Raw genomic sequence first — 19,263 nt, 5'->3', positions numbered from 1 at the left:
CCGGATCCAATTTGGCATCTGATCTGATAGAAAATTGGGTCATATGAAGTTCATAGCAATTAGAAGACATAGAAGTGAATGTGTTCGGGCAATTCCCTGCGAATGTCTCCAGCTGTCTGACCAAAATAGACCTGGGTCTATTTTTCATGGAACTATGCATCAATTTCTTGGGAAATTCATGACTGAGCCAGGAAGTGGGACACAGTGGCAACGTGATACACATCCAGAGAAAATGTCAAAGTAAAGTCTTCTACTTGCAACAGAAACACTATGCAACCTCTGGTGAGGTTGGTCTCCAAACAGTTTTGCCAGGAATCACACACTGGCTCTCTAACATGGACGACAAACAACTGATTATTGAGGTAGCGAACAGGACCCTGTTCAATGCTGTCAGGATTTCCAGCACATACTCTCGGGTGAATACTCAATATCACGAGTCAGATGGTCTGTAGAGGGAATCTCTATACTGAGCTGGTGTGATATGGCCATAACAATTTGTGCGAGTCATAAAAATTTTACAGAAATCCTTACTGTTTTCTTTCAACTTTTTGCCACTCTTTCATGAAAACCAGATTTTTTGAATGCACTACTAATAGTCGACCTGTTGACAGTCTCTACTGCACTTTTATCCTAGTCTATGCTCTCCGCTTCACCCTATCAATACTATGAGTGAGAGAAGTTGTCTTCTCAGAGTGGAGAAATTGAACAATTTCCAGACTGCAGCCTCTTGATCTCTGAGACCAGCAGCGGTATCTTAAAGCCGTGATCTTACCACTCCCCTGTCGTCCACCTTTCTTTGCCTGTCAAACACCTTTTTCACCTGCACACAATCTCAGTTTTTCGATGAGAAATATGCGTCTAAACTTACATTCAGTGTATTTGTCAAAGCACAGAAAACATAATATACTTTTCTCTTAGATCATAAATTACTGTCTTGGTGAGGTGGTCTGCGTTTTTTGCTCGTTTTATTCACTTTCAGAGCACACAATGAAAAACAATGAGCTTCGACACAGTAAACATATTACCTAGTTGCATTTTGCTTTTGTGTACTCAGTAAATGAGAATGTGATAAATGTTGCTCATTATATGTGTCTGTTTTCTTTCTCTCCTGCACAGGCCCCTGTCATCCAAACCCATGCCACAACAGAGGAACGTGTGAGATCAGTGAGACTTACAGAGGCGATACCTTCATTGGTTACGTGTGCAAGTGTCCACCAGGCTTTAGTGGAGTTCACTGTCAACACAGTAAGTGTGTTCTTTCTTTAAAATCCAAATCCAATATGATATTATCAAAATCAACTAAGCTTTTTTGTAAAGATGGAGAAAAACTCTGCTTTGTCTGCAGCACCAGGGCACCAGAAAGCATGAGTTGTGTTTTTGGTCAGAGATTTTTCAACAAAATTAATGAACTTGTGCTGTGAATAAATTTTGAGGTGTGGAAAGAAGTGAATTATTGTTGAAAAATCAAACTAAGCACAACGTGAGGTTGGTGAGTAATGGGACAGCTGAGTTTGCTTTCTTTTGTTCAGCGTCAGACTGGGTGGCCTTTGTTGTAATTGTACCAAACTATAATGAAATTATGTGTGGCTCAGAAAAAAGAATATAAAAAGAAAACTTCCACTCGTTAGAGTATTTTTTTGACTAGTACAAGCAACAAAAATATGTAAAGAAAAGTCTATTTAGGAAATGTTGTGATGTACAAAGAAAAATAAATGTGAAATGAATTGAGTTTGGAAGATATTCTGATTTACAGTTACTACACTGTATGTATAAAGTCAGCCAAACTTTGCAAGGGTTATGTAACAGCTTGTAAAGAGCTTACTGCTTTATCCCCCCTTTTCTTTTGTGTGAGGAGAAGATTAGTGCGATGAAGGCCATGGCTCTTGGATAAAAGCTGTTTGTAATTTTGTTGTTGCTTTATTTTACTGTGTTGAACCATTTTCCAGATGGAAGCAGATGGTTTCCTCAGTGTGTAATGCCCATGATTATGATGCTGCCTTTTTTTTCTGTAGTCTGATTGTATACTGAGTGTGTTTAGGTTTGCAAGCTGTGGCTTGATGGTGTACTGGGCTGCATTCACCAATCGATGGAGTTGTTGGCTGGCAGCTGGTGAACTAGACAGTAATGCATTTTGTAAGGATGCACAGTGCACTTTAAGAGAAAGGGCATCTCTCCTTGTAGAGATCAAGTCTTTTTCAGCTAATTTAGGAAGTAGAGCCTTTGTAGTGTTTTCAGCCATAAAATCTAATTTGTTGTAAATAATTTTGAAGTGAAGTAAAAATATTTAAATTGTTTTCACGAATACTTGTATAAAATGTTCTATGTATTAGTGCTCAGCAACCTATATTTACATATACTTAAATAAACTGCAGTGCAATCAAATTCCTTCAAAAGTCAACTTGTGGGTATATTGATTACAACTGGGTGTAATAGGATCTCAGTAATCTCTAAATGTGGCTGTTTCTACAGGCCTCAGAGGTTTGTAAGAATTTTAGGGAACAAACAGCATCATTAAACCCAGGGAAAACACCAAACAAGTCACAAATAAATATAAAGCAAGGTTATGTTATAAGACTGTTCAATGCATCATCTAAAAGTGTAAAATGTAAGGCATATCTACTTGCCTACCAAAGAGGTGACTGTCCACCAAAACTAAAAACTCTGTGAGAGTGAGAAAATCTGTCAAGAAAGAAACTATAATTCCCGCTCCAAAAACCTTGTCTTTGTAGAGTAGTAGTGAAAAGAAAGCAATTTTTGAAAGAACCCATAAAAAGTCCCATTTGCAATTTGCCACAAGCAATGTAGCCACTTTAGAATTATGCACTGCCTGGTCTGTCTATTAAAACTGCAACAAAAATACCATGAAGTTGGTGGTTGTAACATGACAAAATGTAAAAAGTTAATGGGGTAGGAGTACAAAGCCTAGAATGTGGATAAGGAGGTAGTTAAACGGGCCTAGTCACATATGATTTTATGAATTTCTACGCCCGTAGCTCACTCTGATTGCATACAAAGGTTTTCGGATTAAATTATCATGCCCTGTTGATTATTAATGTCTGTGTTTTACACTTTGTTTTTTTCTATTATTTAGTAAACCAAGCAATTTTGCATATATCAGGCGTTTCCAAAGTGCATTTGTGTGTTCACATACACATAAGAATCCATCTTGTATTGATCCGGCTTCAATCATTTGTGTCTGAACTAAAATGTTTCGTGTAGCCGATAGTTGGTAGGGGCTGTCCCTTTCCCGGGGTCTTTCATTATTAGGACTGGTCTGCCCTCTGTCAGACATTCAGGGTGGGTCCCATTCGTCAGCAGCTGGTTCATTTGTGCCGCTAGGCGTTCATGGAGAGAAGTCAGATTCTTCAGCCAGTAGGCGAGGATCACATCCGGGCCTGGTGCTGTTCAGTTCTTCATACCAGAGAGTTTGTGGATGTCTGCCATTGTAATGTTTGCTGGACTTTGTTCAGACTATATTGTGGTCTGCTCTTAGATCTGTTAGCCTCTGTGCATCATTGTTATGTGAGGCTTCTTTCTCCCATATCCCTTTCCAGTATTGCTCAGTCTCTTGCCTTGGTGGATTGGCTCGTGTGTTATTACTCTGCCACTGGGAGTACACTTTAGCTGGTTAAGTGGAGAACAGCCTTTTTTATACGTCTTGCGTCTATCTCTTTTGTGTAGGCTCACAGTGTTTGTTTGGTAGTTTCCAGTGCCTCAGGTATGGGCACCTTTTTGTATTTCTGGTGAATTCCCTTTCTGGATGCACCCTTCTGGAGTTCTGCTAATTGGCTTACTTCTTTCCATTTTGCCTTGTTTTTGGCTTCTTTTCCATAGAGGACATTATCCATTATGTCCACTCTTAATGTTACCTTTTCAAAGCATCTCAAGAATCACTAGTGCTGTACTTTATATCAGCTCTTTGATCTCTGTGATGGTAACAGATGGCCATTTCACTGCATGAAAAGTGAGATTTTCGTCCCCGTAATATACCGCAGATCTCCCTAATTTTCGGCAGTTAACGACAATTTGCAACCCGTGCTTGTCGCCGTTTTCAGTGCCACAAATAGTCGGAACCGGACTCTGACGTATGTGGAGAGCGATCAGCTGCACTAATGGCCCTAATTAGCATATGAATGCAGCGAACCCGCGCGGCTGGCCAGGTCTGGCTTGAATAACCTACTCAGTATTGGCTGAAACCACTTTTTTTAAATAAGTAAAATCGCTCCTGATTGGCAGCAAAACCACACGTGGCCAGGGCAGGCCAGAATGTTCTTACTCAGTATTGGCTGAAACCATTATTTTCAAACTAGTAAAATCACGGCTACTACACTATCATTAGGCTACCTTCAAGGACATGAATGAATTTATACAGGAAATTAACATTTGCCAGGAAGATGTTTATGCAAAGAAAGAGCTTTATTAAAAACACACACACACACACACAACTATATACAACGCGAGGATCTTCCCACACATGCGTATCCAAAAAACTACAACTCCGTGAACTGTCCGTGCGCCTCCTCGGGGTTGTAGGCAACTGCTGGCGGCGTTCTTTCCGAGGCAGGTCCGATGTGCAGACGCCTGCTGTGCATGGCTTTGTACTTCGGCGTCGCCTCTAACCGGGACTGCAGCTTCACACAGAGTTCAGAGAGATCCGGCCTATGAAATGACGGCGGTACAATCCATCCAGAGACCCCGCCAACGACGCCATCTTCCTCGTCAGACATGAGGTCGACGGTGGCGGACATCCAGAGTTCCACTTCCTCATCAGCTAGCACGCTCTGCCTCGATTCCTGCAGCTGTAAAAAACAAAACAATGAATCGGTATTATGCGATGGGATGCACTGCGTATGGACACAACACATCTATCAATGCACCTGAAAAATAGTCACCAAATAAAGTCTTACCCTCTTTCTTCTCGCTCGACTCCGAGCTGAATTCTTGGCAGCTTCCGCCCGCATTGAGTTCTCTGGCTGCGTATATCTGAAGCTCCTGCGTACCGTCTCGTAATACGTCTTACAGGCGGCTGGAAAACAAATAAATGAGAGTGGTATGAATAAAAACCAAACGCAAGTCACAGTAACATTAAAAACAAGGGAGAAACAGTAAAACAAGTCCCTTACACACAATGTCATCTTTATCAATATAGTGTAAATCGAGGCTTGCAGTTATTGCTCCGAGCAGATAGGAGGTAACTGCCTCATTATGAGGCGTGCTTAGTCTGTGAAAACAAAATGTACAGTTATGATCGGTATCTATCCGTATCTATTTCCTTTTATCGCAGAATGAAAGCATATTCTTTAAATCTTACCCTTGCGCCGGTTCATATCGCCTGCAATTTGTCTCCGAGTTGTGAAGACGGCGTACTGTAAATCACAAAAGATACACCCTTAGCTTTGGGTTATGGCTAGGCTACTTTTAGCTTAGCTAGCAGTCAAATATATTCTTACCGCAAGCTTTTGTGCATCCGTCTTCTCTTGATGGAGTTAGTCTCTCCAGCACAGTTCTTCGACTGCAGAGCCGCCATCTTGTCCTCTATGGACAGCAACCTGGAGTTTACCGAATTCTGCAGTTGAGTGAACCTCTCATTCATGTCGGCAGTATGTTGAGTAAGCTGACGAGACAGTCCACTGATAGCAATCAGCAGTTTCTTCTCGTCAGTCTGCGGACTGGCTGAAAGTTGTGGATCGCGTCCAAGAGGAGTTGAACGCGAGACGTTGTCCGGCATACCAGTAAAATCCAAACACAGTAAAGTCGTCGTCTTCTTCTTCTTCTTCTTCTTTTTCTTCTTCTTTAGGATTTAACGACAGCTTGCATCCATAGTTGTTGCATTACTGCCATCTATTGGATCCTAATATATATCCTTCAAATCCTTATGATCCCAGAATAAAAAAAAAAAACGAAAAATCTTTGTACATCCCTTTTCTATACTTAATAATGCAGATAATGAATCACTACAAATTATTATTTTATTTATATTTGTATCCTCCACCCATTCTAAAGCTAATAATATAGCACATAATTCTACCGCATATATACTATAATAATTAGATGTTCTTTTTGAAATATTAATTTTTAATTCAGGAATCACAACAGCTACACTAGTTGCTTCATTTTTTGGATTTTTCGAACCATCAGTATAAATTTGCAAATAATCATTATATTTAATCTGTATTTGATTGTAAAATTCTTGGCAGATATCTATTATATTTCTTGTCTTAATATTTAATAATGATCTATCTATATTAATATATTTCCATATCCATGTAGGTCTCAAAGCCCACAATACTGTTGGACTGAATTCTTTGTTATATACATTAAATGTTTTTGCTCTATCATCCCCAATCCATCCAAAACTATTAAATTGACCCTTTCGTCTTTCCCAACAACTTTCTAATACTTTCATAACTGGATGATCTTCATTATGTCCTTTTAAATTTATCCAGTAATTAACCATTATCTGTTGCCTTCTGATACATAATGGCATTTCTCCTGATTCTATTTGTAAAGCACATACTGGAGTTGATTTAACTGCCCCTAAACAAATTCTCAATGCTCTAGCTTGAATAACGTAAATTTTTTTTAACCTACTTAGCCGCTGAACCATATACCACACTCCCATAATCTATTCTTGACCTAATTAGTGACACATACACATTTTTATGCGATTCAAAACTTGCACCCCATGTTAACCCTGCTTTCATTTGAGCGTTTTAATGGAATACTGGGAAAGTTTAATCACAACAATAGGACAATTGAAGTCCAGATTATGAGGCAATTTCAGCAGAGCCAACAGCTTCATATGCCATGGACATGTGAATATGGTGCAGAATTTGCCAGTATTTTAGGAAGACAAATGGTTGGGACTTTGTCATGCAATGACACAGCTGATATGCTTTATGTGAAGCACAGTGTTTTGGTGTCAGCAGAACGAAAGCCAATAGAAGTTTGGGGCTTGCAGGGAACAGACACGTCATACCCAGCATAATTTCTGCCAGTTGAGCGCATTGCTGGGAGATGTGTAGTTAATACATCCTCTGTGCATTTAAGTAAGACCAAAAAAAAGGTCACTGTAGTCATGCCACTATGCACAGTAGTTGAGCTCTAGGAGACTGTGATCTCTGCAGACCTCTCATTCTGATTCTAATGTTTGCATGGAATGCACATTTTACCTTGCTGATTCTGATTCACATTTTACCAACTGATTCTGATTAAAACAAATTTTTGAAATAAATTATTTTGTGTATTTTTTTTACATAACATTTGCCATTGCTAATGGCATACACAGTAATCTAGCATACTTTAATTAAATAAATCAATTCAAGGTAAAATGTAAGAGTCTATATTTAGGTTATATAGAGCCTGATCTATTTGTACCAGAGATTTTCTTACCTTTTAGAGAAATGTCACTTGGGGTAAAACTCCCCCTGCAACCCTGATTTACATTTGTTTAGCTCACAGCATTTTCATTTACATGTTAAAGCCTCCCCTAGAATTAGGAGGAGGGGGGGTCATAGGGGGACAACTCCCAAGGTAGGCCCACGTCAATTTCTGACAATTCACGGCAGTTTTCGGTGTTGCCTGCAAATTGCCGTGAACAGCCGTTAACCTGAACTTCCACGACAATCTACAGTGCCTCATAGTGACGAAAATCTCACTTTTCATGCAGTGTGGTATTTGCATCATCTACAAGATCCTCTGGACGCACTTCACTTAGCTTCACAACTTGATGTCAGGGTTGACATCGACTCGCATCATTGGGGCTTGGTGCCCTATCTCTGGGGGGTTAATGTTAACCCCCCCTATCTGATTGTATGTCTTGGTTACCCCTTGCTTTAGCACTTGTGAAACTATCACCTGGATCTCTAGTGGTGAAAGCAGCTACCGTTTGTGGATGTTGGAACACTGAGTTACAAGCTGTTTCGCTGTTAGTTTACACTGTGGGTATCAAAGCATCCATGTTTCCCACAGTCTTTTCCTAGGGTTACTGGATGAGTAGCATTCTAATAATGCCTTATTGTCTTGTCAAATCCATTTTCTTTGTGTTCCAGTAGCTCATCTGTCGTTAAATTGCCATGGTTCTTCAACACTTGATGCAGACCTTGTTTGACTGGGCAATGCCTGAGTCGGTATTGTTCTCTGTTTGTACACTCTCATCATATATGAGGTGCCTATATGAGGTAGGTATTTAGCCTACCTCATAAATGAATTCAGTTGATCACACACTTGGGTGCATTAAAATCTGCTTTGGATCAATTCATTAATATTGACTAAATACCGGAAGTGTTTTCAAAGAAATACTGATCCAAATTATGTTTTTAACAGAATTGTTTTGGTTTTTTTTCAATCAAGGCCAAAACAATTACCAAATTCGATGACCATCTCTTAATGTGTCAACTAAACAAAACCCTTTGTTAATTTCCGGATTTAAAATGATTTATACTTCACCTTTTCCTAATTTGTTTAATTAAAACTGTCATATTTTGTAACACATGGAAAAACAATCACAACATAGTTTTTATTGTCTTTTTTTATTTATCTTTTGTGACCCTCAAATACTTTTGACTTGATAATTTCACCCCACGTGCTGAAAAACAAGACCACGTGACCCAAAATACAATATTACACACAATAAATAAACGAGGAAAGCAATGGAGCCCAAAGACATATATACAATGTTATAGTTATGCTGTAATGAATAAATACAATCATAAGTATATGATCATTCTTAGCTGTGAAAGAAAGGTAATCCTATAGATCTGGCATAAGTAGATCATAACATAAAGCATTGTTTATGTTCTATGAGAGCGTTGATCCCTCTTATGGTACAGATCAGTCTTGAAATCAACACTCTGAACATTTTAAACTAATCCATCTGAATCTTATAATGAGGGAAATCATGAATGTAAACAGGGTTTTCAAGATCAAGACCCCAGAAAAGTTACTCATGTAAACAACTAATACGTCACAACTGGTCTTAAATTTGTATTAATACTCGAAAGAAAGAAAGCAAAACAAGAAGGAATCAAATATGCTACTTTTTACTGAAATAAAGCAAATATATGATACTCTTAATCACAAAGCCTCCTCCAACCTTCAGCTAGGTTTCAGTTCTTTATGAGACTAAAAATTAATCAATTGAAGTGGTTTTTCCATTGCATAAACTCTCTAAGCTTTAATTCTGCATAAAGGCTAGGAAGCAAATGTAACAACAAATGAAAGATGTGTCAATTCCATCCACTGATCCATTATTTACAACTGTTCAGTCCTACTCAGGGTCATGGGAAAGGGCTAATGTTAATCTCCAACAGTCAGTGGGTGACAGGCAACATGCACACCGAAGGGGGTCTTCCAATTAGTCATTCACAGGGCCAGCACATATGACAAACAGGACAAACCATCTTTCTCAAACACATAAACATGCTCTGGAAGAAAAGCAAACCCTACATATGAATGTAAACATGAATTGTCAAAGTAAATAAATCCTCAGCTCAAAGAATTATCATTAAGCTTGCTATAGAATTGCATACAGTTCTTAAAGGTACCTACCTGCACATACACAATGTGCATTTTTATTGTATCGCAGAATCTGGAAACTATGTATTTGGCTTTGTCTATTTGCATTAAATCTCACTGCATCATAAATAGGCTACGTTGTACGGCTTCTCCGCCTGCCTGTATGCTTGGCTTAGCATTGCATTAGTCCAGATAACACAATTGTCTTTCCCTGCAGGTGCACTTATACAGTATGCAGTTGGGTTTTAGGTTTCATGACGCAAATCTTGCGCCCAGATGCATGCTTATTTGTTTAATACAAAATGATGAATAAGCTCAGAGATAAGGGCAGAAAGATGTTTTCAAAACATCAGCAAGTAAGAGCTGTAATAGCTTATACGAAAAGAGAAACAATCTCATACTGTGGGAATGTCTTAGTCATTACTTATTTTCACATCACTGTTATCTTTTGTATTCAATTACAGGTGACAAAACGCATAAGAAAATACCAGCCACTGTATAAGCTATATGTCTTTGTCTTTATTTACACCTCAGATTGTGAGAAACTGGCTAGTGTATCATAATTCATTTGTGCTTTCTATTAAGCCCTAAGGGTGGTGAGAAACTGATTCGATATGGGCTGAGGACGCATTTATGCCAATTTCCCTCATGGTCGTTACAGTTGATTTCGAGGTAGTGTACCCAAATACATTAACAACCAAATCTGTGTCAGGGTAATTCCCTCCAATAAATTATCAGGGCAAATGGACCATTGCGAACTGCCTTTATTATGGTATGGTGCTGGCTTTGAACACATTAATGAACGAAAGGGTTCTTTAAAAAAAAAGATTTAAAATAAAAACAAATAGTGTTTCACATTTTGTTTGTAGTTTAAATAAATTGATGGAAATCAGTTTAATTGGCTGCATGTTTTATTAGTTCCTCATTCAGCAACACATTCAGTAAACACAGTTTTGGCATACTTGGTTGTCTGTATTTGATACTTAATGATATTATCATTATTAGTACGGGGCAAAGTATGTGTTCAGGTTTGTATGCGTTGCAGTACATTATACTTTTCCATCCTAAACTAATACAGCATGTGTAGGCCAGGTCTGGGCTTTTACTGCTGCTCCTAATGTATCCTTTCATTATCAGAGCCCAGTCCAATTTCACACCTTTGAATGATATCCTAAATACATAAACCAGACATCCATCTTTTTAGATTGATTTTATGAAGCACAGTAGGTAATAGGGTCATACACTGAGAAACAGAGAAGCTGCAGTTATTTTAAACCTTGTAAAAAGAAAGACATTTGTGACGACTTAAATTCTTGTTGTGGTTTTATTAAGTAAACATTCTCAGTAAAAGGCAATAAAACGTTCTTCAGTAAAACATTTATCTGCAAGTAAATCTTGGGATGTCTTACAGTGCCTTGCAAAGTTATTCCCACTCCTTAAACTCTTCCACATTCTGTTACGTTTAAAAACTCAAATATATGCTAAGGGGATTTTATGTAACAGGCCAATGCAAAGTAGGGCATAGTTAGGAAGCAGAAGGAAAATAAGGTATTTCATTTATTTTTAAATATAATTAGAAAACTGTGAACTATGTATGTTTTCTCTTACCTCCTGAGTCGATACTTTGTAGAACTACCTTTCACTGTGTCCCTGCAGCATAATGCTGCCACCACCATATGTGACTGTGTTGATAGTGTGTTCAGGGCGACGTGCATGTGTGTCTTTTTTAATGTAGATCAAACTTTTCAACCATTATGTGATCCGAATAGAGCACCTCTGTCTACATTTATTCTGTGTCGATAGTGGATTGAACATTGCAAGGCGAGATGTTCAAAGCTTGACATATTGCTTCTCCACAACTTTAACCTGTCTGCTGTGTTTCTTGCTCTCCATGCTGTTTGATCACTGATATTCTTTAACAAACTTCTTAGGCCTTCACAGAACTGTTGTATTCATGAGATCAAGTCACACACAGGCAGACTGTATTTATTATTTAATCTAAAGGTCATTGGTTGCACTCAATTTTTGTTTATGGGTATCTAAGTAAAAGGGACTGAATACAACTTTACAGCACACAATTCAGAGTACGGTTTGAAAAAAAAAATGCTTTCCCTTCACAATGATGCACTACCTTGTGTCTGTCCATTACACAAAACCCCAGTGAAATATTTTAAGGCATTTGGTTGTAATGGGAATAAATGCATTCGCAAGGCACCTTAAAGACAAAAATATTAATTTAAAAAATCAGGTATTTGCTAAACCAGGACACTTATGATGGGCTGTCAGTCAAACTACACTCTGAATTCAGGAATAAAGAGTTGTGTGGAGTTTTAAACCTATTTGATATCAATTATCATCAAAGTTACACGCATACTTGAGAAAACTGGGGTTAACTTTGGATTAGTGTCACTGCTTGAGCCATGATTATCACCAAGTCATTTATCTTCTGAATGGTGTGGCGTCATGTCCCTGTGGTGACAAGAGAACAAGTGTGCCGTTATTGGGCGAGTAGCCAAACGCTGTAATGAGCTGTCACAGTGTGAAGATTGGGACTGATTGCCTCAGACGTCATGAGGTTGCAGATCATTTTTCGGGGGGACGCTATTTCAGTCTGTCAAGGGCAAATGCTTTGTAAACTGTTGAAGCTGTATTTTTTTATTTTCTTTGAGCTAACAATTTAGCTGGCATCTTGCTCCAAAAGCAGTTTGATGTTTTGATGGATTGACGTGAGGCTGTTGATGTGAGGCTGTTTGTGATTCCTGCTATAAACCACAGCATAAATGTTAAGCTAAGCTAATATGGGAACTGATTTATTTTTTATTGTTTTCATTTAGCTTAAAAGCAAAAAAAAAAGAAGAAGAGAGAAATAGAAATGGTTAAATTTGCTCATGGATGACCATTACTCACATTCTCACTCAATACTGTTTCTCCAACCTTTCTTCTCTAGCAAGTTCTTTGAACAGATTCCATCTTGGCTGTCGATCAATGTGTGTCTTGAAACACCCCAGCGGAGCAGGATTGATTAGGGCTAAATGTAGGATGTATGATGTGGTTTCTTTTTTTGCCCCTGTATTTGATCCCAGATTGACAGTCGATATCATGCTGTATTAGTCCTGTTGCTTGGACAGGGATTTTGTCACAAAGCAAATCAGCTCCAGTCTTTATAGCTTCGACCTGATGTAAAAGCATTGAGGCACCATCACTGATACTCAGTCCACCTGGGGCAGACCACAGACTGACTTTCATCTGCCTGGAAGAAAGAAACTGACTCCATAAAAAATCGCTCTGTGCTTATTCTCTTGTGCCCTGTTTAGCTCTGCATCACTGAACTGTTTAGTGTATGATGCACCTTTTAAGAAGGAATCCGATGGAGACTGCTTTTTCTTTTCTGAAAGGGTTTATTCCCTCCTTTGCCCAAAGACTCTCTCTGTGTATACAGTTTTTTTTAATGGAAACAATAATACCCAGCACTATAAACCATGGCTGCATAAAGAAAACAGTTAAAACCTTGTCTATTTTACCCCTTAAACATTTGACAGTAGTAAAACACTCTGCTTGTAGCAACCCATTCCCAAAAAGTCAGTATTCTGCCAAGCCATTTGCTGCCCGTCTTCCAGCACCAAAAAAGTCCCTTCTCAAACCTGCCAGGACTCCACAGGAGGCGACGGCATACACTAACTGCTCATATTCTGTATTTTGCGATTGCATAGGAGGAAAGGGATTTTGTTAGCAGGCAACAACACTGTGCAGTTTGAGCGAAATGGGGATACTTCTGGGCTCACTGATTATAGTTCCGCTCCCCATGATTGAGGTGTTTTTTTTGTTTCTTTCTTTCTTTCTTTTCTGACTGCGAAGCTGCGCTATTAAAGTCAATCTAGCCAAGATCACGACAAAGCATGAATCACTTGTTCTTCTGTTGCAGCTGCTTTTAAAGGTTAATGGTATCACACAGGCCTTTAAAATCAATTGAAGGCCTTAATATCACAGTGAGAACCAGGTTCTTATCCGGTTCATTACAGCCACAAATATTTTTATATTTTATTTGGATTTGATATGATAAAAGGAAACAATAATTCAATTTTTTTCCCAATTTCTTTACTGAAGAAAACTGAAAAGTGTGATGTTCATTTGTAGTCAACCCTCCTAATTTGCAGAACCAACTTCAACTATGGTTACAGCTGTAAATCCTTTGGGGTACAAACTTTACACATTTATTCTAATATTTATGTCCATTCTTCTTAGCAAAATAGCTAACTTTTGGATGGACTTTGAATATGTTGATTCAAACACATCAACGTGTATGAATTCAAACCCTTGCTGTGTCGCTTTGGATGTATTTTTACAGCCATTCTTTTAGGTAGTGAGCCTATGCCCTAGTCTCAATTTTTGTGTAAATGTGTATTTAGTTGCATTTTTCTACTCATCAGCTCTGAGCAGTTTCCCTGTACCTACTGAAGAAAATATTCCCCACAGCATGATGCTGCCAGCATCATGTTTTATTGAGACAACGGTGTGTTCATAATGCTTTGTTTATTAACTAATGCTGCCTTGGCAGGATTGTAACACACATCTCTAAATCGTAGATTTTACATATATATATATATATATATATATATATATATATATATATATATATATATATATATATATATATATATATATGTTTTTGGGTGTTCTGATGAGAGCCTTAGGATGAAATCCAGTCATTCTTTTTCCCTAAGTCCTTACAATTCTGTTACATTTACTGATCCTCTTTACAATCTGAGGCCTTTACATTAAAACTGTTCTTCCACTCAGGTACACACGTTGAACTAATCAAGGCAAGAGGAGGAATTTTATTCAGGTGTAACAGTGTATATAATTTTCCTTCCACTTCACATATTTGCATGACTGTGTTTATCGCACATAAAATTTCATCAGTTATATTGCCAACAATTATATGTCATCAGCAATGTAAGGATGATGGCCTTTTTTAGTTCTATAGATTAATGACATGCAAGCTGCAAAACTGTTATTTTCAAACATTTGGCCTCTTGTCCACAGCAGACAATTGAATATGCCTAATTTCCAAAACGGGACCTTCCAAAATGTTGCTAAACCCACATTGTCGTGTTCTTCTTCATCTCCAATCCTCTTAAAGTAGTGCTGCTGTTTAGTATATTGCCCCAAGGGAAAGTTGCTCATTTGCTCAAATCTACAAAATAGCCTGGATAATATAAGCAATTCTGCTAAACTCTGCTTAAGGGTAGATTCTTTTTTTTTTCTTTAGGTTTTCAAAAGCATTACGGTCCTCGGGCAAGCTTAGCTTATTGGATTATGATAGATTTATGTACAAGTTAAGTTGGTGGAAAAGTTTTTTAAGTAGAAACTCTGTGAAGACCTTTTTCATGGAGAAAGTTAAACGGTTCTCTAAATAAACACAAGCATTGGTTTATTCATGGTGCCAGAGGTTCACGCTGGCAGGTATGAATTTGTCTTATTTTACCAGCCTCGAGATTAAAAGGGTTGAAAAGTTTTGTTGCAATTATGCTAATCTCCATGCTAGTCGTGTTTTTTTGGTGCATAAATTAACAGGAATAACTTTTTTTTTTTTTGCAACAGTCTGTTCACTTAAAATAAATTGGTCTGCACTCAAATGTAGTCATAAACTTAACATATGTTTGTCTTGTTTTATTTAAAAAAAAGTTGTAACAGCATAACAATGAAGCTGTATATTGCTGTTTTATTTTCCATGCTGCACTCAGGAGCCAGGGTTTTTGTTCACAGATCTAAAAGTGTCCCAGTGCCATGGGGTTGGCTCAGATTGAGGTCGAACATTTTGCCTCAGGGCTTTCCCTGCTTTTGTATTGGTGTGATGCCGAGCTGTGTGGTAAACGCCGACCATTTTGAGGACCTTCTCCACTTTGCAATCATAAGCCCAAGGCCCACCCACTGCTCGCAGTCCGTCGGCAAAAAACTGCATTTGCAAGAAGAAATATATGTCTGCGGGAAGTGTCTGACAACCAGACAACATTGAAAAGAGTGACCACAAGTGAACAGTCAACCCGACAGGCGCTAAACACCAACAACCTTCGCCAGAGACAGCGAGCGTGTCTGTGGATCGATCTGTAAAAATGAGTATGGCTGCGAGCTATCAGTCATGTTTGAGCTTTCTGTACATTTGTTCTCTGATTCTTCAAAGCATCGCCCACTCATGACTCTGGAAACAGCATAACTCCTCTTTATGGAGTGCTTCTGACAGTAAAGCCAGTAATTGTTACTTAATTATCGCCTTTATGTTTTCCTTCTGGTTCTAAAACCACAGCGTCCAAAACACACAGATGCAAAGCAGAATCTGTGTCGGGCCTTGTCTTATGTGCAAAGAATCAAAGAACTAAGAAAAGGATAAACAAAACGCTGTTTTTGTTAGGATTGTTATTGCTGTACGACTGGCAAGTAACATTCTTATCCCCTAAACTTTTTTCAGATTTTGTCTTGTTATGACCACAATGAGATATAGCAACACAAAGTAACACACAACTGTGAATTAAAATGAAAAGAATCCGTGGTCATTTTATTTTGCTTTTAGAGATATGATAAGCGTGGTGTGCATTTATGTTCAGCCCCTTTTAATGCCCATCCCTCTAAACAGAATCGCTTTCACAAGTTGGCTAATTGGTAAACAGTCCGCATGTGTGTAATGTGATCTCAGTTTAAATTCATCTGTTCTGTGAAAGCCTTTGTTACAGGAAAATAGTGAACATACAGCATCATTAATCACTGTAGACATGGTTAGTCATCTAATCAGGCTGTAAGATTTTTATTTATTTATTTCTTATTATTATTTGGCCATGATTGCACCCAATCACAGCCAAATAAGGATGATTTTGGTTCTGAATAATCTAAATCTAATTAGCTCTGCCCCATCTTTATAAAAAAAGTGACAAGGAGAAAACCACAATTGGAAGAAGCCATTAGAAGTCCCATTTGCAGTTTGCCACAAGCCACCTAGGGAACATACTGTAGTAAACATGTGGAATGTGTGGCACAAAAGAGCTAACAATGCACATCCACCTGAACACACCATTCCCACAATGATGGGGGCATTGACAGCATCAGCCTTTGGGGTGATTTCAGCACGACTAAGAACCTGGTCAGAGTCGATGGGAAGATGAATGTGGCCGCTGTTGAGCCCCAAATTATTTATACACATAGCAGATTAATATTTCAATCAGGCATATCAGCAAAAATAACGCGCGTTGGAGGGGCATAAAGACAGAACCAAAAGGAATCAGTTAGATTAAAACATTCCCATGTGCTAGAATGGTCAAGTCGAAGTTCAGACATAAATCTAGTAGAAAAATAGGCTCAAATCTCTTTAGACTTGCAGAACTTTAATTACATCAAAGTTCTACAAAGTATGCTCTTTTTATTGTCTAAAACAGATGAAAACCATTTATATTTGTTCTTCTGTCATAAGTATGCACTACTTTGTGTTTTCTGTAAAATCCCAGTGAAACCTGTTCAGGTTTGTGGTCGTAAGATTAGTTTCCGACATGAAGATGGGTTGAGATAATAATCAAGTCAAATAAATGAATGGTTAGCATCAATTTAAATGTTTGTCCCCTAAGGAAAGATAATATCCACAGTTTTTCTGTACATCTGTGATAGTGAGAAAGAGATAATGTCACAGTGACAACTACATTTGTTTCAGATAACTAACTTTGTCTTGATGAATTGGCTTTTCTTGGGATATTGGAAAAATGTGCATGGAGCAGAAGACGTTTAGACGTTAGCACTGGCTAACTTTACATATGCCTAGTTATAGTTTTTGTAAAGGCAGTGAGGGTACACTATGTGTGCATTTAGGCATTCTCAAAGACTTTTACCAGTCCTGCATTAGGGAAGTGCTCATTCACTCTAACTAATGTATAGGCAGTTTTCTGAGTCCCCTGGGGTGACAGGAACCTTTTGTGTTGTTTTGCTAAAGTAACGTTGTGAGCAATGAGTCCTTTTATTAATATATTTTGAACTTAGACCATAAATAAGCTTGCTGTTCAATACAAGTACAAATGCATAAGATTGATGCCTGTTGGATAAATTTAGAATCATAAGGCTTATGAGATCATAAATTAAAGTTCACAAATCATTCTATAGTTTGAAGTTGTAAATCAAGACTTGTTCCTCTGTGGAATAAATCTTACAGGGAAAGTCATGTTTAGTCATGAGTACTAAAGACATTTTGAACATTAACACTTTACTATTCCAAGAATGTTCTTGCTGCTTTATGAATTTCTTCCACAACAAAAACAAAACGTCAGCCCTTTGACTGGATGAAGCAACAAATTTTGATCTGTCTCCACCCATTCTGGCCTGACATGGTCTGAATTTGCCTTCTGTGTGGGAACACTGACTTTTAGTTTATATGTGTTGTGTTCGTTCTCAAAACACAATACGTGTTTTCTGCCCTAAGATTAACAAAACACTTTTCTTCTCAGTTTCTTTGTGTAGCTTTGCTATTTTTTTCCTATTCTTTAAAATTATTTTACATGCTCACACACATACACACTTTCATTTTTCAGTCCGACTTTGTTGATATGCTGAAAAACCTTCATTTTAAAACTTGAAACAATTAATTATTTCAGAAATTTCATCTTCTGGTTTTATAACTTTAGTCTGCAATTGTCTTGTGAGTCCTACATCTCTCAGAGCTAGTTTCATTAAGAAACATGAATTTGTATTGTTATCATAATGACATTGTTTATGAGTCACTGGCTCAAAATGCACACATATTACACATAACATGCAGACACAACAAGACATAATTTTTCTAAACTTATTTTTTCCTGAAGTCAGTTAATTACCCTGAATAACAACACTTCCTGTGAATTAAAAGGTCCAAATAGTCCTCATCATCTAAAAGGCTCATTTTGGAGTCAAAAAGTTGAATATCAGTCCCTTTTTATAGACGATGTGGATTACTGTGCAGTTGCATGACTGTTAACACATGAACACTCTGTCGTTTCATAACGCCATGCATACATAAATACTGTGCAATAAATTCAATAAATTTTAATCGTCATGGCTCTATAAATGAGTAAAGTGCAGAGGAAGCTCATGCTCCTATGTTGTTTCCATGTATATTAGTAACACCTTTTTTTGGATGTTTCCAAATTTATCCAAATTTATGTAACACCTAAATTTGGATGTTTTCTAGAATGCCCATTAGTGCAAAATTTCCTGAATGTCTCTGAATGAATAAAGGCAGCCTGCTGCAAAAAGGGATAGCAATGTTTTTTATTATTTATTTATTGGTATTAGGTAGCTTCTTATATCCCTGTCACACTATTGTGTAACCTTTTTGCATTTCTATGAATTACGATGTTTTATGAAAATAATAATCCAGCACCACCCGGTTTTGCCTGTCTGATACTGTGGTGCATGTAATTTGATATCCAAGTAAGTGCAGCAGCCAGACCAAACAGACTTTTCTGTAGGACTTAAACATTGTTTAATAAACTTCAAAGCTATTGTCTAGTTGAGATTGTGGGTAACTGCTCAAACAACAAGGGGAGTTTTGACCAGCATTAGCATGCATGGTAATTATTGACAGCTCGGTAACTCATTGGTTCCAAAAGTCCGACAACATAATTCATTCAGCACCCATATGGTGTTTGCATGAATCATTTGTAGTACACGGAATATGTGGGATCATGATGTAATTTGGCTTGTTGTAGCAGCACTTGCATCTGGCAGTACTTGGAAGAG

At 37.9% G+C, this 19,263-nt stretch overlaps 1 protein-coding gene and 1 long non-coding RNA gene across 3 annotated transcripts in view; one reads left to right on the top strand and one right to left on the bottom strand.

Moving 5' to 3' along the window:
• edil3a (EGF-like repeats and discoidin I-like domains 3a) overlaps positions 1–19,263 on the top strand; it is a 185,162-nt gene that overhangs the window by 55,385 nt on the left and 110,514 nt on the right. For both annotated transcript variants that reach the window (XM_036144398.1, XM_036144399.1), the window contains exon 3: positions 1,117–1,245. In XM_036144398.1, the coding sequence (XP_036000291.1) occupies positions 1,117–1,245 (129 nt within the window). The remainder of the gene's footprint in view (positions 1–1,116; positions 1,246–19,263) is intronic.
• LOC118564945 lies at positions 4,693–5,296 on the bottom strand. Its single transcript, XR_004932100.1, has 3 exons — positions 5,124–5,296; positions 4,908–5,026; positions 4,693–4,799 (listed from the first exon to the last, which is right to left on the bottom strand). It is a non-coding gene; the product is annotated as an uncharacterized LOC118564945 (long non-coding RNA).

The sequence above is a fragment of the Fundulus heteroclitus genome, chromosome 12, assembly GCF_011125445.2.
Source record: "Fundulus heteroclitus isolate FHET01 chromosome 12, MU-UCD_Fhet_4.1, whole genome shotgun sequence".
NCBI classification, from domain to species: Eukaryota; Metazoa; Chordata; class Actinopteri; order Cyprinodontiformes; family Fundulidae; genus Fundulus; species Fundulus heteroclitus.
Note: the sequence above shows the minus strand (reverse complement) of the source record. Positions and strands in the feature narration are given on the sequence as shown.